At 35.0% G+C, this 23379-nt stretch overlaps 1 protein-coding gene across 2 annotated transcripts in view; it reads left to right on the top strand.

The window, feature by feature from the left end:
* The window catches only part of DCAF5 (DDB1 and CUL4 associated factor 5), a 143606-nt gene that overhangs the window by 89752 nt on the left and 30475 nt on the right, over positions 1-23379 (top strand). For both annotated transcript variants that reach the window (XM_044664811.1, XM_044664812.1), the window contains exon 7: positions 18677-18743. In XM_044664811.1, the coding sequence (XP_044520746.1) occupies positions 18677-18743 (67 nt within the window). The remainder of the gene's footprint in view (positions 1-18676; positions 18744-23379) is intronic.

Genomic DNA, 23379 nt, shown 5'->3' on the forward strand with positions numbered 1-23379 from the left:
GATCTTTTAAAAAATATGATAAAATATCTAAAACAAAAAGCGAGCATTAAATTCAGTGGAAAACACTAGACACTTTCCCAGATTTATAGGAATAAAAGAGAGGTTTTCTTCTTTCCCTGGTTCTTAATATAGTTATTATTAGTTATTAATATTTCTGTTGCTACCTCTTAGTGACAATAAGATGTTTAAGATGTTTAAGACAAAGACAGATGTTTAAGACAAAGATATCCAAAGAAAATATAAAACTATGCCTATTTACTTAGAAATTTCTATGGAATCAACTAAGAAACTACTTAAGACAATAAGTAGCCTCCTGTTGCCTGCCACAGTAATTTTTCTAAAGCAAAGGTTTGATCCTATCACCCCCTACTTAACAAGTTCAAGGCTGCCTCTTACCTCCAGGATCAGATAAAGAATCTTGTTTGGCATTTAAAGCCCTTCATAATCTGACCCCTTCCTACCTTTCCATTCTTCTTCTCTTATTTCTCTCCATCCACTCTGATCCAGCTACACTGGCCTCCTTGTAGTTTCTTGAACATGATACTCCAACTCCCCTGTCCATTCTTTTGCATTGTAGCATCCATGCTCCTCTGCCCCGGACCTTCATTTTCTAGTTTCCTGGCTTCCTTCAAACCTCAGCTCAAATCCTACCTTTTGTAGAAGACCTTTCCTATTCCTCCAGATGCTAGTTCTTCCTCTTAAAGACTACTTTCTATTTTTTACATATCTTGTGTATGCTTAGTTATTTATATCTATCCCCTGATGGTTATATATCCCATGAGAATTAGCATATGTCTTTACCTTTCTTTGTATCATCAGCAACTAACAAAGTGCTTAACACATAGTGAAAACTTAATAAATGCTTGTTGACTAAACTTGCAGGCTACAAAATAAACTCACAAAAATCAGTAGTCTTTCTCTATAGCAATAACACAATCTAAAAGGCAATAATAGAAAGGGAAGCTTATTGGTACTTAGTGTCCCTTGACTCCTGGACAAGGAGCTGTTATTTTTAAGGATCTGTTTGTTCTTTCTCCTTAACATGTCTGTCATTCTTTTTTGTCTCCCTGAATCACAAGGTATTCTTTCTCCTTAAACTTTGGAAGTTTAATCTGTATTGCCTCTAATAGTCCTTCTCTCAGGCCAAATAACTGCAACTTGGGCACTAGAAAAGAATGTAGGTTTTTCTAGTATGCATCTTTAAATATGTTCCATGATTTTCCCCTTTATTAGAAGTCAGGAGATCTGACTGTCATGAATCACTTTGTTTTTTTAAACCCTTACCTTTTGTTTTAAAATCAACACTAAGTATCAGTTTAAGGCAGAAGATTGTAGTGAATTAGGAAATTGGGGTTAAGTGACTTGCCCAGGGTCACACAGCTTGGAAGTGTTTGAGGCCAGATTTGAGCCTAGGTCCTCCCATCCTCAGGCATGACTCTCAATCCATTGTACCTCCTAATCACTTTGTGGTCTCAGGCAAGTCCTTTGGCCTCTCAGAGGCTCTGTTTGTTTTTCTGTAAATGAGAGGATTGGCTGCTCTTAGGTGATCTTCCAAGGTTTCTCCCTGTTCTGGCATTCTTAGCTCCTCAAAACCTTTGCTTTAGTGGTGTGAGAAGCCAGCAAAAATGGACTCCTCTGCCCTTGTGAAATAATCTTTTCATCAACAGATATGAGAGGAAATTTGATTTTTGATGAGAGGAAATTCATAGCTCAATTATTGATATCACCTTTTACTTTGAACCTATCTAATGTTGTTTCCACATCTTCTTGAAAGTAATTAGATTTGACAATATCACTTCCCAAATCAGTAAATTCCAGTGATTTCCTGTTGTCTGTAGAATAAAATATAAATATTTGCCTTTTCACAACCTGTTCCCATCCAATCTTTCCAATCTTTTTGTACGTTTTTCCCCTTCCTATACTAATGTGGGCCAGCCAGATTATTCCTCATTGTTTGGGGCTCTCCTGTCCCACATTCCCTTCTCTCTTTGCTTTTATACTGAAATGCTCTCCTCACCTTCTCATTCAGTTTCTTTCTTCCTTTAAGACAAACCTCAAGTACCACATGAAGCCTTTCCTGATCCCCCTTCCTTCATCTGCTATCCACTACTTTTTCTTTATTTATTCTGTAGATACTTCTGTAAGTACAAGCTTTCTGCCTCCCCAGTGAATATAAACTCCTTCAGTAGAGTGTCTCATTTTTTTGTATTTTTATTCCAAGCACCTAACACAGTGTCTAGAATATAGTAAGCGCTTAATATGTACTTGATGATTGAAGCTTCCTGTGTTAAAAGATTTATTATTGGAATGCCTCTGACCTGTTTGAAGTATACACAATGCTCTTTCTTTTAAGCCTGTTCAGTATTTGGATACCGAACTATATCCTGTGAGGCATATAAAAATGGCCTTGAAAATATGGCACAGCCTCAGACATTACATCACTACCCAACCTTTTTCTGTTGATATTACATAGGTACAGCCAGGGGCTCAGGAATTCACCACCCACTGCTTTTAAGGCTGTTGAAGCTTTCTGATAAAATTGCCTTTCTTCGGTTTATGACCTTACCATGTGACATAGTACTGGTTAGGAATTAGCTCAGTTTGTGGGGCCTGGAATTTCAAATTCCACACTTCTCCTCCCCCCTATTCTCCCTTTCCCCTCAAACTTGCCACACACATGTACTGTCAGAACTAAAGCAAGTCTGTTAATTGAACCAGCTTCAGATCATGGGCTGTTCTTGATTTGCATTTATGTAGGCTTTTGTTACTTTTCCAAGTTCTTTCACATTTTCTATCTCATTTGCCCTTTTTGACAGCTGAAGAAAGCAAGACACAAAGTAGATATGTGACTTGCTTAAGACTCCATATATTGTCCCCTTTCCTCCTGATAGGCTGCTCTCTGTATTATGGAAAAACTATGTCTTGGTGGCTTTGGTCTCTAGTGAGTGTTGAATACCTGAAGTGATAGTGATATTTTATGAGATATGTGAGATTATCAGTGATGTCTCTTTTTTTTTCTGCACAATTTGAAAAGTAATGTATTTTAGGGTCTTGATTTTTGAAAGGGAAAAAAGAAATACCAGTTGTCACATCAGTTCATTGCTCTCAGAATGCCAATAGCTGAAGTATGAAATGTTGGTTTTATGGAGAAGAGTTGCTGGGTTGAATCAAATTTAGAATCATTTGGAATTGCCACTAAAAATAAGTGGAATTGACTAGTCAGTTAAATAGCATAGGCAAAGAATTCGAGAAGTGTTTCAGTGTTTTCAAAGCATTTTACAAATGTTATCTTATTTCTCCTCATTGCCATCCTGGAGATAAGTGCTACTACTATTACCCCCATTTTATGAATGGGGAAACTGAGGTCAAGAGAGGTGAAGTGACTTGAAGTCATACAATAAATGTCAGAGGCTATATCTTGAACTCAGATCTTCCTGACTCTAGGCCCAGTTCTTTATCTACTAGGTCACCTTGCTGCTATAATCAGCAGAAATCTGAAGCCTTACCTCTGCCTTTTGCTTCAGCTACCCTTGTTCTTTACTCCTCATCCTCCTTCACACTTCCACAATTCTATTTTTTGTTGTCGTTGGGATTCCCAGTGATGAATATTAGTACAGTGGTCTTGTATGTTTTTTCCACTCTTCTCCAAGATTTAGCTCTCTCTGAAAACTGCTTCCCTCAATCATGATCTTAAACCTTTAACAGTGTCTCCTGATGAAAGATGAAGACCTCCTCATTGAATACTCATTGCTAGCTCTAGTTCTTTTTTTTTTTTTTTTGAAAAGCTTTATTTAATTAATTAATTCTAACAGAATTTTTGGCTCTCTGCCACAATTAAATTTTTTGTACTTCCAGCTAACCCCAAGCCTTCTTTCTATTTGGGGCAAAGTCAGGATACAGGATTAGGTAAAAGAAGTGAACAGAGTATATATAACAGTGCCCATTACTGAACAGGCACAAAGAAGAGAAGCCAAGGAAAGAGTAGATCTTTGGAAACTTTCCATTCCTTAAAGAAGTGAGTACAACCAGTACCTTCGGTCTTAGTACTCTATTCCAAGACACTTACAGATTCCTGTAGTCCCTCTTAGGTGCTCCCATTCTTCTCTTGCCCCTCATCACTGATTTCAAGCTTAAGTTCTGAGAAGAGCTTGGGACTCTTCTCCTCATCCCACTTTAGATATTTATTTTTAAACTCCCAGATGTGACTCAAGTATCACTTTTGGATCAAAGTTCTCCATATTCCAAATTGTTCTTAGGGTTTTGAGGAATGGTTATGCTTCTGGACTACAAATTTCAGAATGCCAGGGAAGGCTTATCCCTGTTACAACAGGATCCTAGATTTGGAGCTGCAAGGGACATTGGGAAGTCATCTAAATTATTTGGCTTAATAAGTGAAAGAATTCCAGGAGCCTGATTAAACCAAGGTGATATTGAGGTTGAAGGAGCCTTAACATGATCGAGCAAAAAAGAAATCACACTCTGTGTGGATGTGGATGTACACTTGATCACACTCCCACAAACCTCTAGATATGCTTTTTATTGGAAAGCAATAGCATTTTTTCCCTCATGATTAAAAAAAAAAGTCTGCCATCTTCAGATGTTTCTGTTGCTTCTGTTTTACATTACTCAAATATGCTTCCTCATGATTGTTTTTTTTGGGGGGGGGGATGACATTGTAGATTGATCATTTAAAATTGATTGTGATTTACATGACATTTAGCAAGCCTTCATTATATACAAGTGACCCTCCAGATAACACATCACAAATTTTCACAGTTGTTGTGTATTTTCTTTTCCTTTTGAGAAAAGGTCAAGAGGGGATGGGAGCAGGGTGGTGAGGAATAGAAGAAATCTGATTTGAAATTTATGGCATTGTTCATGGACCCTCTGCTTCAGAGCTATCAGGCTTTTCTTTTCTAATCTAAACAATTAGGCATATTACTGGAAGATAATTAATTAGTTATTATATAGAAAGGACCTTTGGAAAGCTGTTTGGAAGTGAACAGTAATTGAACAGTAATTAATAGGCTTCCTTATCTGTCAGCTACTATTGAACAACTGTGTAAACATTTATGTAGAGAGGTAGACAAGAATTCCCATCTATAATGATGGATTTGTAAAGAGACTTTAAGGTAAAAAGCTGACATCCTGAGTATCGAACAACATAGACATAATACAGTTACAGAGTAAATGGAAGGTAATCTGAAAATGGAAAGCATGAACATCTGTGGAGACATAGGAATGTCTCCTCTTACAGAAGGTGGGAGGTGAATTGAATATTGAAAAAGGAATTACATTCAACCAGAAACAGATCTTTGCTAATGGACTAGCCTTCCCAGAGAGATTGGGTAACAAGGTGGGTAAGGAATGAAGGCAATAAGTAGCAATTTAGAGTAGGGGTATGGAATATTAGACAAAAATGCCAACTAGGACAGAGGTACTTTTAGTGGGGTGGCTGCTTGTTAGAAAGCTTAATGATTTGAGAGAAGTTTAGAGAAAGGAGAAAATGATGAATAGATGAGATAATCATCCTTTAATTATTTATTAAATAGTAAAAAGCGGGCCAGAGGGGGGGGAAAAAGCACCCATCACATGTGGCCAGCTGTTCCCTTTGCAAGTCTCCACCCCCCCCCCCCCAACCACCCCAATTTGGTTGCACTGGCTTCATAATCAGACTTCAGTTGTGTTGGAGCTCTCCTGGGCAACCCTAAGTGTGTGCGCTTGCTGGGGCTTCCCTAGCCAGTGCTTGCCCATACTGGCACTCTCCTAGCCTCCTCACTTCTGAAACACATAAAAGAGCTACTTCCTTTTCTTTCATCTTACTTATGCTCATCATATCACTTTTCTGAGTCCTTCCAACTTAGCAAACTCCAACCTCAGACTGGATCAGAAATAGGTCTTCTGGCTGCCAGGAGTCACCTAGTGGATCTTAAAATAGCCACACAACACCAAAGCAGTGACTCCCAGCTTTGTGGAGAGGACTCTACCCATTGCCTCAGAGAGATACAGTTCAGAAGCAAGATCCTTTGCTTTGAAAACCAAAGTTGTCTTAACCAAGTTAGTGTTAAATTTTCACATTGTTGACTCCCTCTTGAAATATGTCCCAGTTCTTCCAGTTGAAGCTGATATCCGAACAGATTAGGAGGCTGCAGGTCAGCAGTGTCTGCTCTCTTCCAGTACTTGGACAAATTGGCATCATTACATGGCCAGCTGTATTAGACAGAAGGAAAAGTTGCTTTGTTGGCCAAGTAACTGGTTTCTTTCTGTACATGTCAGTAAAGTATTTTGGCCTGTGTAGCTATAAAATATTCTGAAGTGGAATGTGCCAAGTCCAAAATATGGCTTCACTCTTGATCTCTCATTGATTATGAAAGGAGCATAGTGTATATGCACAGATGTGCATCTGAACCCTTGTCTTGGACATTACATTCAGTGATCCTACCAAGTCATAATCACATTATGTTCCAGTCTCTCCAAAAACTGTTTGTGGTTCTTATTTCTAAAAGTAAGAGATGAGATGAAGAAATCCTTTAGAAGGAAATTCAGAAAGGGATACAGAAAAGCAGAGAAGTTTTGTTAATTTCATATTATATTTTGATGTGCACTTTAAAAAAAACCACATATAACAAAATTTGTTTTTTATAAGACCTTTTTTTGCCTGTTGTATGTTTATTTTATTTTATTTTTATAAATTTAAATATTTTATTTTTTTAGAAAAATTTTCCATGGTTACATGATTGTTGTTTTTACTTTCTCCTTCACCACCATGCCCCATATCTAACGCACATGGTTTTAACATGTGTGACCAATCAAGACTTATTTACATATTATTGATAGTTGCATTGCTGTGGTCATTTTGGGTCTACATCCCCAACCATGTCAACATCAACCCATGTGTTCAATGTGTTGTTTTTCTTCTGTCTCCTGCAGTTCTTCCTCTGCATGTGGGTAGTGTTCTTTTCCATAAATCCCTCAGAATTGTCCTGGGTCATTGCATTGCTGCCAGTACAGAAGTCCATTACATTCGATTTTACCACAGTGTATCAGCCTCTGTGTACAATGTTCTCCTGGTTCTGCTCCTTTCACTCTGCATCAATTCCTGGAGGTCTTTCCAGTTCACATGGAATTCCTCCAGTTTATTATTCCTTTGAGCACAATAGTATTCCATCACCAGCATATACCACAATTTTTTCAGCCATTCCCCAATTGAAGGGCATACCCTCGTTTTCCAGTTTTTTGCCACCACAAAGAGTGCGGCTATAAATATTTTTGTATAAGTCTGTTTATCTGTGATCTCTTTGGGGTACAAACCCAGCAATGCTATAGCTGGATCAAAGGGCAGGTAGTCTTTTAGAGCTCTTTGGGCATAGTTCCAAATTGCCATCCAGAATGGTTGGATCACTTCTCAACTCCCACCAGCAATGCATTAATGTCCCAATTTTGCCACATCCCCTCCAACATTCATTACTCTCCCCTTCTATCATTTTAGCCAATCTGCTAGGTGTGAGGTGGTACCTCAGAGTTTTTTTGATTTGCATTTCTCTAATTATTAGAGATTTAGAACACTTTCTCATGTGCTTATTGATAGTTTTGATTTCTTTATCTGAAAATTGCCTATTCATATCCCTTGCCCATTTATCAATTGGGGAATGGCTTGATTTTTTTTGATTTAGCTCCTTGTATATTAGAATAATTAGCTTTAATTGATTTAGCTCCTTGTATATTAGAGTAATTAGACCTCTGTCAGAGTTTTTTGTTATAAATATGTATATTTAGTCCCAGTTTGTTGTTTCCCTTCTGATTTTGGTTGCATTGTTTTTGTTTGTACAAAATCTTTTTAATTTAATATAATCAAAATTATTTATTTTACATTTTGTAATTTTCTCTAACTCTTGCCTGGTTTTAAAATTTTCCCTTTCCCATAGATCTGACAGGTATACTATTCTATTTTTTCTTATAGTTTCCTTCTTTATATTCAAGTCATTCACCCATTCTGAATTTATCTTGTGTAGGGTGTGAGATGTTGATCTAAACCTAATCTCTCCCATATTGTTTTCCAATTTTCCCAACAGTTTTTGCAAATAGTGGATTTTTGTCCCAAAAGTTGGGCTCTTTGGGTTTATCATACACTGTCTTGCTGATGTCACTTACCCCAAGTCTATTCCACTGATACTCCCTTCTGTCTCTTAGCCAGTACCATATTGTTTTGATGACCACTGCTTTATATTATATTTTAATATTTGGTACTGCTAGGCCACCTTCCTTCATGTTTTTTTTTCATTATTTCCCTTGATATTCTTGATCTTTTGTTCTTCCAGATGAACTTCGTTATAGTTTTTTCTAGTTCAGTAAAAAAGTTTTTTGGTAGTTTGATAGGTATGGCGCTAAGTAGGTAAATTAATTTGGGTAGAATGGTCATTTTTATTATGTTAGCTCATCCTACTCATGCGCTATCAATGTTTTTCCAATTGTTTAGCTCTAGTTTTTAATTGTTTGGAAAGTGTTTTGTAGTTGTATTTGTATAATTCCTGTGTTTGTTTTGGTAGATAGATTCCCAAGTATTTTATATTGTCGTGATTTTAAATGGTGTTTCTCTTTCTACCTCTTGCTGCTGTGATGTGTTGGAAATATATAGAAATGCTGATGATTTATGTGCATTTATTTTGTATCCTGCAACTTTGCTAAAGTTGATTATTTCTACTAGCTTTTTAGTTGGTTTTCTAGGATTTTTTAAGTATACCATCATATCATCTGCAAAGAGTGATAGCTTAGTCTCCTCATTGCCTATTTTAATAACCTCAATTTCTTTTTCTTCTCTAATTGCTACTGCTAGTGTTTCTAGTACAATGTTAAATAATAGAGGTGATAGTGGACATCCTTGTTTCACTCCTGGTCTTATTGGGAAGGCTTTTAATTTATGCCCATTGCATATGATGCTTGTTGATGGTTTTAGATATGTACTGTTTATTATTTTTAGGAAAGGTCCTTCTATTCTTATACTTTCTAGTGTTTTCAATAGGAATGGATGTTGTATTTTGTCAAAGGCTTTTTCAGCATCTATTGAGATAATCGTGGTTTTTGTTGGTTTGCTTTATTGATGTGGTCAATTATGTGAATGGTTTTCCTAATGTTGAACCATCCTTGCATTCCTGGTATAAATCCCACCTGATCATGATGGATAACCCTCTTGATCACTTGCAGGAGTCTTTTTGCTAGTATTCTATTTCAGTTTTTTGCATCTATGTTCATTAAGGAGATTGGTCTGTAGTTTTCTTACTCTGTTTTTGATGTACTTGGCTTTGGGATCAGTACCATATTTGTATCATAAAAGGAGTTTGGTAGAACTCCTTCTTTGCTTATTATGTCAAATAGTTTGTTGTATTTTATTTTAAACTCAGAATAAAAAGTATTTTTAGAAAAAGAAATGCTCCCTTCACTGACCATTGCAAATACCAGATGCTTACTAAATATTTAAATTGAATTAGATTTTTAATTCACTGGTAAAGTTAATGTAGAATCTAAAATATTTTTTCTGTTCCTTTTAAAATCCTGACCTCTTTCTTCTAGTTAAACTATAACAGCTTAGATTCTTCACTGACTGTCAGTTGGTGGTTTAACTCCCATTATTCAAAATTAGGCCAGGCTCAAGAACCAAAGCCTGAAATTCTTTACATTCATATCTCTTTATGAAGATTTGATATGTCAGCTTTCCTGGTTTTTACCTAATAATAAAAGAAAAACAGTAATAATAGCCTTATCCAAAGGAGAAGCTAATTTTAGTGGTGAAAGTTTAACAGGGTAGATTTATAAAAATGTTAAATATAGAAGAAAACCCCACTCTGGACAACCTTTTTTCTTGATATTTTGCCAGGAACTATTGGGTGGAAGGAATGACAAGGAAATGGCTTCTTTTTTCACTTAAGAGGACTATTTAAAAAAAAAAAAAAAAGCCCAAGCTTTTCTGCTACCTTCAGGGACATTTCTATAGACCCAGGGTCAGTATTTTGGGTCAACTATAGAAACTCCTTACTAAATCTGGATTTGCACAAACAGATCAAGATTGCATTTGTGGTAGAAGTTATGATATCATTTGTCATTGATTATCTGAATAACTTGCCAGATAGTAGAGGTCCTTGGATGTTTGGGGAAGGAGATCCTCCGTCATTCAGACATTTTCAATATGTGAGTCATACTGGGTTTGAGTTTGAATGTTATTAGTGATGACCCACTTCTAATTATGACATGTATTGGAAAAGTTGGATCGACCTATCCACTTTGTTTGCTCTATTCTTCCTTGTGACCCACAGCAGACCAGGGTTTGTCTGGCTTATGGCCAGATGGAATTCATGACAGACATCAGTCTCATTGTTACAAGTCCCTAACATAGGCCACTGTGTTGGCTATTTTCTATGAGATGAATTGATAGTTTAAAACGAACCCTGTTACTCTGCATTTTTAGTGTAAACTTTAATGCAGTGAAGCTTTTTGATAACAATGAAACCCCCAAACTTTCAGGGTTTTGAAGGGTTACCTTATAGATTGAACAGTCCTAGAACCTGTTTGTTTTTCAGTTTCTCACAATCTCACATTCTAACGTTTAGAGCAGCCTGCTTTTGATGCTGGAAGGCATCCAGCAGCCAGCCAAGCCTGCCATGAAATAACATAAAGTACAGAACTATACATTGTTTGACTACACAAGACCCTTCTTGGGTATCATCTTGTCTGCTGACCATTCCCTTATGAGGAAGTAGTTCCAAGAAGGAAGCCTGCTCATTCTATGCATTTTCTAAGTATTTTTTGGAGTGTGATTAAAATCTGTGAGTTAGGGCATTAACTGTGTTCCAGAATTTCTTCCTTCTAAGGAAAATTCCTAAATTGACAATGTAAAACTGCATGCCTCAAAGACCTTTTCCACTCTGCCACAGCCCACACCAACTCCTGGATTGGTTCTTGGGAACAACAAGTCACAAAGGGAAGTTGTTATTATTTCCACCAAAAGAAAAAACCTCGCATGGAACCTTGTATGCCTATCATTTCAGGGTTTGTTTACAGTTTTTTGATTTGTTTTATTTTTCCCTGATAGGGGAATAAAAGAATTGAGCAAGGGAGAATAGAAAGGGGAAAGTAGAGTTTGAAGTGAATCCTTAGGTTGTTTTCAGATGCAGCATGTAAGTGATCACATGTAACTGAAGGAATTGTGTGTTTGGTGATTAAATATGATTTTGCATTTTGGGGGGCTTATTTTTTTTCTTCTTCTAAGCATAGTGTTCCTATCACAGTGATTATCTTCTTTGGTGTTATAACTTATTGTTTATTACTCTCTCCATTTTCCCTTGCCTTGCCAGTCACGATTCATCTACTTCATATTTCTTTGTGGTTTCAGATATACCAACCATCATTATTCCTTATTTTTCACACTGCACAGCAGTATTTACTGCATCAATTCCAAATAGTGCCTTTAATTGAAGTATTCATTTCTCCAATCCCCATCCTTTTTTGTGCAGAGAGAAGTAAAGTCCATGGGCTACCCAACTTATTAAACTTGCTGACCTGAACAGTATGATAACCTAAAGTATGGGAAGTTTTCAGATTGGTTCCAAAATCAGAGCAATTAAGATTCACTTTCAGGCTTTCTGAACCCTTCCTAGCAAACTTAGCTTGTTGTTATAACTAGCTATATTAAACATGATCAGTGACTTGGTTTACTTGATTGCATGGGATAAACCATAGAATTTTAGTGCTCGAAAGAACCTTAGAGATCATCTAATCTACTCTTCTTTTAAAAATGAGGAAACTAACCCAGAAAAAAAATAAAGATGAGGAAACTGAATTCGGTGGATTCAGACCTTATGTAGTGGTGACTCTCTTTTTAATTAAAAAATACTTTTATTGATATCTTATGTTTTCAAAGATACAATAATATAATAAAAGAATAAGAATTAAAAATCATAATAAAATAATTTTTCAAATAGTCTGGTATAGTTGACCAATAAATCAATAAAGTTTGACAGTATTCTACATTCCTAGTATGCCACCTTCATGAAGTATTCATGCATAGCTCTTCTTTGGCATCAAGCAAACTTCAACTGTAATTTCACAGCATCCAGTTTGGTTGTTTTGTGTCATAGTAATCATTGTTTGTGTTGCTTTCCTTCTTAACTTGCTTTATATCAGCTCAGATAGCTTTCCTTGTTTCTCTGTATTCATCACTTTCATAATTTTTGTAGGCAATAATGCTGCATAACAATATATTAACTTGTTCATCTGTTCCCCAGTTTCTAATTCTTTATTGCTACAAAATGTGCTATAATAAAAAGTTTTTGTTATATATATATATTAAGCTCTTATTTTTGCCATTGATTTCTCTAGGAGCCTGCCAGTGGAATCTCTAGCTCAGAGGATATGTTCATTTCAGCCACTTTCTTAGCTTTAGTTCCAAATTACTCCCTAGAATGGCTAGAGTGATTCCCTGCTCTATCAGTATTGTATTCATGTGCCCATATTTCCACAACTCTCCTAACTTTTTTTAGTGTCAGTTTATTTTATTTTTCAGTTATCAAGCTTCTTCTTCTCTCTCAACCCCATTTAAAAAAAAAAAAAAGAAAAACCTACTGCATTTGGCAAAAAATGTTTAGTCGAGTAATACAAATTCGTGTCTCATCTTATATCTTTAATCTAATTACCTTTCAAGTAGAAAGTTGATAGCATAGTTCGTCATTATTCCTCTATAATCATGGTTGGTCAGAATTTTAAAATCATTCAAGAATTGTCTTTACAGTATTATGGTTATTGTGTATAAATTAGTTTCTTCATTATGTTTACTTCAATTTCAGCAGTTCATACAAGGCTTCCCAGGTTTTTCAGAAATGATACCTTCTGTCATTTCTTATGATGTATTCAATTACATTCATTTATGACAATTTATTTGACTATTCCTCAATTGATTAGCACCCCCTTAGTTTTCCAGTTCTTTGTAATTACAGAAAGTGCTGGTATAATATTTTTGTACATTTCGGTCCTTTTTCTCTCTCTTTGATCTCTTGGGAGTTATAGGCCTAGTAGTGGATCAAAGGAAATGCCCAGTTTACCTACTTTGGAGGGATAGATACAAAATGCTTTCAAGATTGGTTGGACCTGTTCATAGCTCCACTAATAATATGTTAACATCATTTTTTCCCCCTCTATAGCATTTGTCATTTTCCTTTTTTTTAGCATTTTTGACAATCTGATGGGTATATGAAGTAGAACTTTAGGATTGCTTTCATATGTATTTCTCTTATTATTGGTGATTTGGAACATTTTTTTCAAATGACTTTCCCTTCTTATATTAAAAAAATTTATGTCCCCTCAACATTTTTCAGAAAATACTCTCTGCACAAATTTTTTCAAAGCTAATGTTTTATTTAAATAAAATTAAGAAATCCTTGAAATTTTCTAACAGCTATAGCATAAAAACCCTTGTCAAAAAATAAAGTATTATGAACAATAGTAAAATATGCACTGCATAGTTTTATAAATCATACTTTTTCATCAAAACTTAAGAGTTCTAGGTTCAAATAACTTTCAATGGATGTTCACAAGACAAACCTACCAACTCTTTTTATTCTAATGAAATAAAGCCAAACTTACTTATTTGTCCATGGCAGATGGATTCTTTAACCATTTGTTTTTAGAATTGCCCACGTTTTTTAAAATAAGAATTGTTATTATCAGGAAGATAAATGTTGGGGTCACCTGCAGCTACAATGGATCATGCTCAGTGAATCATGTACAAAACATATGACTGATTAACAAAGGTTTCACTCATAATTCAAATTGGAAACAAATCAAAATATCATTTTCTGCATTTACTATAAGAAATTCTAATGATAAAAGTTTTTAGTATTTTCTATGTATCTTTATTTGGGTTCACCATTCTTTTTTTCTGATTTGAATCTGTGAAGCATAAATATATCCTAATCGCCCATGGACCCTCACTTGTCAACATTTGCCTTGCGGATTGACTTCTCATCCTGTCATCTCTTTCTATTCAGTTCCATCTATTCAGAATCCAGTATAGCACTTCTGTATACCTCATTGTCATTTAAAAATAAAATCTGTCCATTCTAGTGAGAATTTTCCAATATGGCATTGCCATCATTGTGTTTGCAAAGTAAGAAATCTTTCCTAACATTAGTTTCAACAAGATATTGTAGGTGCAACCAAATAAGCATCTTTAACTATACTTGTTACTTAATCCACTTGCAGTGTGAAATAGGAAGATCTTAGTTTTTCAGTTAATTGATTGCAAAGGTCTTCAGGCATTTGGGCAATGCTTCTTCCCACTGTACTGCAAATGATGCAGAACTTGAACTGGGGAAATGATGTAGAATTACAAATGATGTAGAATTTGAAGTTGTTTTGCATGTGGCTTGTCAAACATTTTAATTCTATCAATAGTTAGCTGGAACCAAAGCTATCCTTAGAGTGAAATTCATATCTCTAAATGTTTATATCTATAAAAGAGAGAAAGAGCAGATCAATGAATTGGGCATGCAACTTAAAAATACTAGAAAAAGAACAAATTTAAAATTCTCAATTAAACACCAGATTGGAAATTTTAAAAATCAAAGGAGAGATAAATAAAATTGAAACTAAGACCATTGAACTAATAAATAAGACATGGAGCTGGTTTGATGGAAAAATAAGTAAAATAGATAAGCCATAATTGGTTAAAACAAGGAAAGAAGATAAAAAAAAGAAAGAAAACCAAATTTACCAGTATCAAAGATGAAAAAGGTGACCCAATAAAGAAGAAAATAAAGCAATTATTGGGAGTTATTTTGCCCAATAAATCTCACAATCTTAAGGAAATAGATGAATATTTGCAAAAATAAAAACTGCTCAGGTTAAAGAGGAAATAGAAAGATTAACCACCCCCATCCCCCAAAAAAAGAAATTGAATAAACCATCAAAGGATTCTGTAAGTAAAAAAGGTCCAGGGCCAGATGGATTCACAAATGAATTCTACCAAAGATTCAAAGAACAGTTAACTCCCAAACTACATAAACTAGGAGTAGCTACAGGTAGCACCAGCATTTCCGCCCCTAATTTACAAGTCTTTAAGCAATCTTTTTGATGTTGTTGTCATTTAAAATTTTTTATTTTTGCTTATTAAGTAGCATCTTATTTTCTCAGAAAAATTATTTTTTTTCTTACCAACTTAGTCCAGATCTTGAGATCATTTGGTGTGTTTTCATGCTACAATGCAAATACAAAATTCCAATTAAGAGTGTCTAGTCATTTCATGTTTCTTTATTTCTATTGTTCAAACTATCTTTGTGTTTGTTTTAGTCACCCCAGTGGGTTTTCTCCTCGAGCCAATTCTACATTTGTCTATGTTAAGGGGATAGTATATTACTTTGAAAAATTAGAAAAAAAAAACTTAAGTGAGAGAAACCTAAATTTAATTGGTAAAAATGAGGGAGTTGTACCAGATGACCACCAATATCCCTTCCAGCTCTAAATCTGATACTATAAAAATTTGAAGTGATTAATTATAACTATTCTTGAGTTACTCCAGTTTTTCAATAATTGTGATTTGGTGGAGGAGAGAAAAGTAAACTATTACTTTACTTTTTTGATAAATGTAATCATATTATAATACTTTTAACTATATAATAAATATTATGGTACTTCCATATATAGGGTTTATTTAACTTCAGGTTTAGACACTTTATGTTTAAATGTATCAGGCAGCACAATAAAGTTTTTATATCATGATCATAATCTACTGATGGATTTTGGCAGATCATACCCATAGACAGCACATCAGATTTTACCTCATTTGGGTACATTGAATTAAGTAATTGGTATCGTACTATTCATTAGCAGAATGAATTCATTTTGTTAGTGTTGTTTTCATTGATTTTGATTTGACATTTTTCATTGAAAAAGTAGGTATATTTATGCAAAACTTATACTTAAAAATATCCAGTCATTTTGACCATTGCTATCTGAGACCAAATGGAGGTTCCTCACAGTTTGGAAAATTCCATTTTAAATCAAATTACTAAGTGTCTTTGGATGCAGTTATTTTCATCTTTAAAAATGTATCTCTTTGAGTTTCCTTAGGAGTCTTCTGAGAAGTAAGCAATTTATAAAAAAATTACAAAGCATTTTTTACTAATGAACTAATTTTTACTAATGATATCTGAGAGCAAATTCTTTTTTTAAGAATAAGAGAGTGGAGGGCAGCTGGGTAGCTCAGTGGTTTGAGAGCCAGGCCTAGAGACAGGAGGTCCTAGGTTCAAATCTGGCCTCAGACACTTCCCAGCTGTGTGACCCTGGGCAAGTCACTTGACCCCCATTGCCTACCCTTACCACTCTTCTGCCTTATAACCAATACACAACGGAAGGTAAGGGTTTAAAAAAAAAAAAAAGAATAAGAGAGTGATGTTTTTCAACTGCAATATCCTTAGAAAGTTTTAGGATTTGTGTTTCCTCAGTAAATAAACAAGGCTAAATGGATTGAGGTGTAAAAGTACTGCTTATTCAAACCTAAAGCAAAGCTTCTTTATTTTAAAAATATATACTTTTCCTGAATTGCTTGTGTGCTGTCATTGGAAAGCACTTTGAGATCAGAAGATACTTAATGGAATATTTGTGGCTTTGGTCAAGGTCTCTGAGACCTCTGAGATAGCCATTTATAGAGGCATATCGCAGACAGGCATTGTGACAATAGATTTGAGAAAGACTTTTGTTCTTTTACCAAAGGTAAAATTTTCAGGATGTTGTAGTTTAGACTGTGTCCTTTTGGGTAGTGCTTCTATAAATCCTCTTATTGCCAAGTTAGCAACCATAGCATATTCCACGTGGACAAGGTATTCATTTCTTTTCTTTTTTTAATTTAGAATATTTTTCCATGGTCTCCCTCCCCACCCCCCATCCGCCCCTGCCTTCTCTCCTCCCTCCTGGAGCTGACAAGCAGTTCCACTGGGTTATACATGTATCATTGTTCAAAGCCTATTTCCATGTCATTCATATTTGCAATAGAGTGATCTTTTATTTTAAAAGCCCTAATCATATCCATATTGAGCTACAAAGATCATATGTTTTTCTTCTGCTTTCTGCTCTGACAGTTCTTTCTCTGGATGTGGATAGCATTCTTACTCATAAGTTCTTCTGGATTGTCCTGGGTCATTGCATTGCTGCTAGTAGAAAAGTTTGTTACATTTGATTGTGCCATAATGTATCTCTCTCTGTGTATAAAGTTCTCCTGGTTCTGTTCCTTTTGCTCTGTATCAATTCCTGGAGGTCTTTCCTGTTCACATGGAATTCTTCTAGTTCATTATTCCTTTCAACACTATTGTATTCTATCACCATCAGATACCACAATTTATTCAGCCATTTCCCAATTGATGAACACCCCTTTGTTTTCTAATTTTTTGCCACCAGAAAAAGTATGGCTATAAATATTTTTGTACAAGTCTTTTTCCTTATTCTCTCTTTGGGGTACACACCCATCAGTGGTATAGCTGGGTCAAAGGGTAGGCATTCTTTTAAAGTCCTTTGTGCATAATTCCAAATTGTCCTCTAGAATGGTTGGACCAATTCACAACTCTACCCGCAGTGTATTAATGTCCCAATTTTGCCACTCCCCTCCAACATTTATTACTTTCCTTTGCCTGCCATATTGACCAGTCTACTAGATGTAAGGTGGTAAGGTATTCATTTTAATTCAGCAGATTCATGTATTTTATAGATTATCATGACTAGGTACTGGTCACAATACCAAATTGTACTATTTGATGCATTTGAACATAAAATGTATAAACTTGAAGTTAAATAAACCCTAATGGAAATACTCTATAATATCTTTTATATAATTAAAAATACTATAATAATATCTATTATACTTCTCAATACCATTCACTTGGATAAGTGCAATATAATAAGGCTCAGTTCACTCAGACACTGTGTTCCAAGAACTGTGCTAGGCACTGGGAGTAGAGAGACAAAAACAAAAAGAATACAGTCCTGTCCTTAAAGAACTTTGATTCTATTGCATTTCTGTCTCAGTTCTAGAATATATTTCATGCCTCTTGTACAGGATAGGTAAATGAAGGTAATTAAAGTAAAGGCCAGTGGTGATTTTGTTACATATTATTGTATTGCATTGTGTTATATTGTTTCCCAAAAAATTTGACAATAAATATAATGTTATGACAGTTGCATTTTGTAACAGTAATGTCTATTCATGTTCAGTATCCAGAAATTAAATTATGCGAACATATATCCTAAGGATATCTCTCCCCATAAAACTCTTGAGATCTTCTAATAAAATCCTCTTATTTATGAGCCTTCCTGCTCAGGATTTTGATTGTTTTACACTCTTACATTTTATTTGCAGACAAATGAAACAAACAAAATTTGAATTAGGATAAATTCTGGTCCTTGTATTCCTAATATTACATATCTGATCTTACATTTTAGTACATAGCAGTGACCTAGAAAACAGCTTAATGAAGGACCAGGGATTTCACATTGCTGCTCTTGACCTTTTCCTTACTCTATTTTACAATAATTTAGTAGTTTTGAAGAATTTTTCTACTTTTTATTTTGTAGATGTACATTCATCTATTGACTTTTTAAATTTGTTTTTGCAAAGCTCATGCTATTTGTCTTGTTCCAACAGTACATCCTTTCAGGATCTGATGACTTCAACCTATATATGTGGAGAATTCCTCCAGATCCAGAAGCAGGTAAGTCTGGCCTCAACATACAGTGGCTGATCCTACTTAGAATTAGAACCATGTATGTAAAGTTCTTAGAATTGGGACCAAATGTAAAGGTCTGATCACTCTTTCCTTGTCAGCTTGAATTTATGGTTTTGGGACAACAGGGTATAAGGCAAGGATGTTACCACAAAGTTTTATCAAGGTGCTCGTGGTTTTGTAAATGTGAAAGTATGCTATTGAACTGAAGAAAAGATAGTTGCCAAATGTTTGTATTACAAAATGGTTTTCAGAATGCTTTTAGATTTAAGGGCAGAATTTAGGTTTAAGGGCAGCCATATACAGTTTCTACAGTTTAGTTAGTAAACAAATTACAAAAAGACTTCTAGAGTTTATTCCCATATACAACCTTTATATTATTGCTGTTTTGGAACTTAAATACAAGTGAAGCAGTTACCTTTGAAGTATAACCACATGTGAATGACACTTTTCAAAGCGATAGTTCAAGTTAACTTTCTAAAACTACAAGTTACATAGAAGGTGCCAGCTGACATTGATAGAAGGAGTTTTTTCATCCTGGAGTTCTGCCTACAATGAAATCACAGTCACAATACCTATTGTCAGAGGAAGTAGGTTGCTCTAATCTTTAAGCCAAGGTCCTTCACTTGGGTGAGAATCAGTCTCCAATCAAGCTTCTCCTTTCCAACCCTCTAATACTATATCTATCTATGAGCTATATCTATAGTTCAAATTGATTAGGGTATCTCTGTAAGGCAAGAACTGAAACTTGGGGTTTGGAGATCTGCTCCCAGATGGAGTCCAGAAATCCACAAAAGAACAAGATAAATGGTCTTGGACTTGAGAATATGTCCACAGGCAATGAATAGGGTGTCAGGACTTTGATTCCAGATGGGAAAATTCTTAGGATTGCCCTCAGTTCACTCAGAGCTCATTTTCCACTTCTGCTCGCCTCAAACTCCCCAAAATGAAGACCTGGTGCTTTCAAAAACTTCCCAGAATCCGCCACTGTCCTTCAACTGCTGTTCTTATCTTATGCTCCTCTTTTGCAAACATTCTCTCCCCCCAAGATTCTGTCCCTTGCCTTCCATCCTTAAACTATGTTTTAGCTGTGTGATCACAGGCACTTTAATTAACCATTGTATTATCCCAAGGCAACTCTTGAAGAATGAGTATTCTAGGAGTTACCAGTCTTATAGTCAAAAAGACAGTCTTAGCTGTGTCATGAAGAAAATCACTGCCTTCCACATCTTCTTCTTTGTTTAAGCACAAGCTCTAGGATAAAGACTTTATAGATTCCAACCCAAGAAAGATGAGGCAAAATATTTCATCTTGATTACCTATTTCTTTTGATCAATAAAGTCAGTCAGCTAATCAGTAATTCTCTTATTAGTTACCTACTATGTGTGAGACACTACTACTAAATCCTACCTACTATCACTTAGTACAGGAGTTTCAGAAATATTATCATTGGACAGTGTAAAGGAAGAATTTTTGAAAACTCTGTGAAATCATTTGGATAACACATCATTTGTATTGCTGGTTGCTTAACTCTAGTCATAAGCAAATATTTTAGAGATGTCTCTTTTCCTCTGTCTTGTAGGCAGGTCTTGTATAACCCCATGCTGATAAAATACTATCAGCATTCATAGTTTTCTGCTAGGATGATGTCATATTTTATGTTATTATTTAAGGGACTAAAACTTTGTATTCTAAATTTTTAAAAGCATATTTCCATATACCTGTTAAAATGGAGGAAAGGGATTATTTGGAATATATCCATTATATTCAGCTTCTTTTTAAAAAGCATATATACATTTGTAATATTACTTTCAAAGCTGTGCTGCTTGTTGTGTTTCCTTTTGAACTTCCTTCTGTTTTCTTATACAATTAAAAAATACTTTAATGAACTCTTTTCTTCTGTTTTTAGGGAGCTATTGCTAGCTTCCTTCTCTACTTTCTCTGCCAGATTCTACTTATGAATAAAAAAAACCACAATTCTTGTAACAAATATAAATAGTCAAGCAAAAAAAAATTCATACATTTTCCATGTCTAAAAATGCAAGTCTAATTCTATACCCTGATCAATCCTCAGGAGGGGTAGGTAGCTTGTATCTTCCATCCTCTAAGGATATGGTTGCATTGATCAAGAATTTTGTGTTGTTACTGTATAAGTTGTTAAGTTCCTTATCGCCTAGGAAATGTTTTGTTTGAATGCTATCCTGTATGTGACTATTTTGCTTCTACATGGAGTTTACTCTTTATTTAACAATAGCCAAAAAGGTTGAAATTATGACCTGCATTACTAATGGGGAAAACAGCTTAGTTTCCAAGTTATACTGTAGCATTCTATCTCTTATTAAAGTAGGTGGTTTGCATGTGACTCTATGTTTATTTGAGTCTTTTCCTTTCCTTGACTTGATCTTTCTCATTGTACCAATCCCTGTACAACCTCTTCTCTCTCTGTTGCCAATCAATCAACAAGTCTTTTATTAATCACATACTCTGTGTTTAGAACTTGGGAATATACAGGCAGAAATGCATTCTATCAGGGAAACAATACATACATACATACATACATACATACATACATACATACATACGTACATACACACACACATGCAACAGGAGGAAGAGCACTAGTTTACAGGAAAAATCAGGAAGGACTTCATGTAGAGGTGTCAGTTCAGCAAAGTTAGAAGCAAACAAGGGATTCCAAAAGGAATTTCACACCAAAAAAGGAAATATTTCTATATATCAAGTAGAACAAATAAGAAGTAACCATGAATGTATATTATATACACCTGACTTTTTATGTATACTAAATTCAACATGTTATTTTTAAAGTTTTCTCTTTTTTGTTTCTCTTTGAACTTTGGTTTTCTTCTGTGTCATTAAAAAAAATACATCAATGAACTTCTTTTATTTCCTTAAAAAAAATTTTTTTTACTATACTTCCTAATGTACATTACTCCTCAGATTCCCTCCCATGATAAAAAGAGAAAAGCACAAGTCTTGTAACAAAGAAGTATAATCAAGCAAAACAAAACCACATGAACCATGTCCAAAAATTTTTAAGTCTCATTGTGAATCTTGGGACCATTACCCCATCAGGGTTGCAAGGATGGACTAGCATTCTTTTTCATCATATCATATCATAATTAGTCATTGCTTTAATCAGAATTCCCAAATCTCATGAAATTGTTTTTCTTTACAGTGTTCTTAGTTCAAACAAACAAACAAAAAAAAACACCCAATATTGTTACTGTATAAATGCTCTCTTAAAGAACAACTCTTTAAATTGTTTCTAACAGTTTCATTATATTGGACAGCTCAACTATGAACAATTAATATATGACTGACTGAATGAAAAGGCACTTATTAAAACCTAGCACTAGGGATACAGATAGATCAGTAAATCAGTCCCCTGCCCTCAATTCTAATGGAGGAGATAAGGCATATAGATGATTTCAGCTACAAGTCAGGTAGAAAGATCTCTTGCTCTTTAAGGTAAGTGACAAAGAAAATGGTAATAATATTATTTCTGGTGTTAAAATGATGCTAACTTCAAATGTTGAATCATTTGACAGTGCCAGGGATTTCTGTGGCAAAAACTTGTCTTTCTCTTTAGTAGCTATGGCTGCAGCAGCTGTAGAAACAGTTGTCAGGGCATAGCTCAATGGTGATTGCTTCCCAGGATGGTAACTAGAAAAGCTGGGATGGAAGGAAGATCAGTTTTTTGGGGTGAAGGAGTGCTGTCATTGCCAGGGCTTTTGCATTTCCCTGCTCATCTGTGAGAGTTGGTTAGAAGTTGGTGGTGGTTAGGGGCAGCTAGTTGGCTCAGTAAATTGAGAGTCAGGCCTAGAGATGGGAGGTCCTGGGTTCAAATATGGATTCAGATACTTCCTAGCTATGTGACCCTGGGCAAGTCACTTAACCTCCATTGCCTATCCCTTACCACTCTTCTGCCTTGAAACCAATAGAGTATTGATTCTAAGACAGAAGGTAAGGGTTTTTTAAAAAAGAAAAAGAAAAAGTTGGTGGTGGTTAAAAAAAAAAGGACCCCTACTTCACAATGATTTCTCCTCTAAGAGGATTGTAAGGCCAAATTATAAGCAGGATCAGTGGACTAGGAAACACTGCTATTCCAAAGGTTTTGGGGTCAGTAGGGTCCTACTTCTATCTTCATAGGGTTTTGAGGAGTGATGGTGATCATGACTGAGGTATTAATAATAATTTGCCTTGCCTGGTAAATGCCATCTTGGATCTCCCCAAGAGAGATATCTCTTTTCCTAATTTGCTGTGGTTCTTTATTATATTGATTATTGATACTCTAGGACTCTTTATGTAAACCATCATATTGTTTGAAAAAAATAGCCATAATGTTATTTTCTCCTTGCCTATGCTTATTCTTTTATTTTTCCTCATTACTAAAGTTAGCATTTCTTGAATTATATCAAATAATGGTGTCTACCATAGACATTCTTGCTTTCCTTCAGTTCTTATTGGGAAAAGGCCTCTAGCTACTATACTTAATGTCCGCTCTTGGTTTTAAAGAAATAATTACCATAGTAACAATCCATTTTTTTATATACTTTTTGTCATTTTTTACACAGAGATGTTGTATTTTGTCCAGAGTGTCCTT

This window comes from Gracilinanus agilis, chromosome 2, assembly GCF_016433145.1.
Source record: "Gracilinanus agilis isolate LMUSP501 chromosome 2, AgileGrace, whole genome shotgun sequence".
In the NCBI taxonomy this organism is placed as follows: Eukaryota; Metazoa; Chordata; class Mammalia; order Didelphimorphia; family Didelphidae; genus Gracilinanus; species Gracilinanus agilis.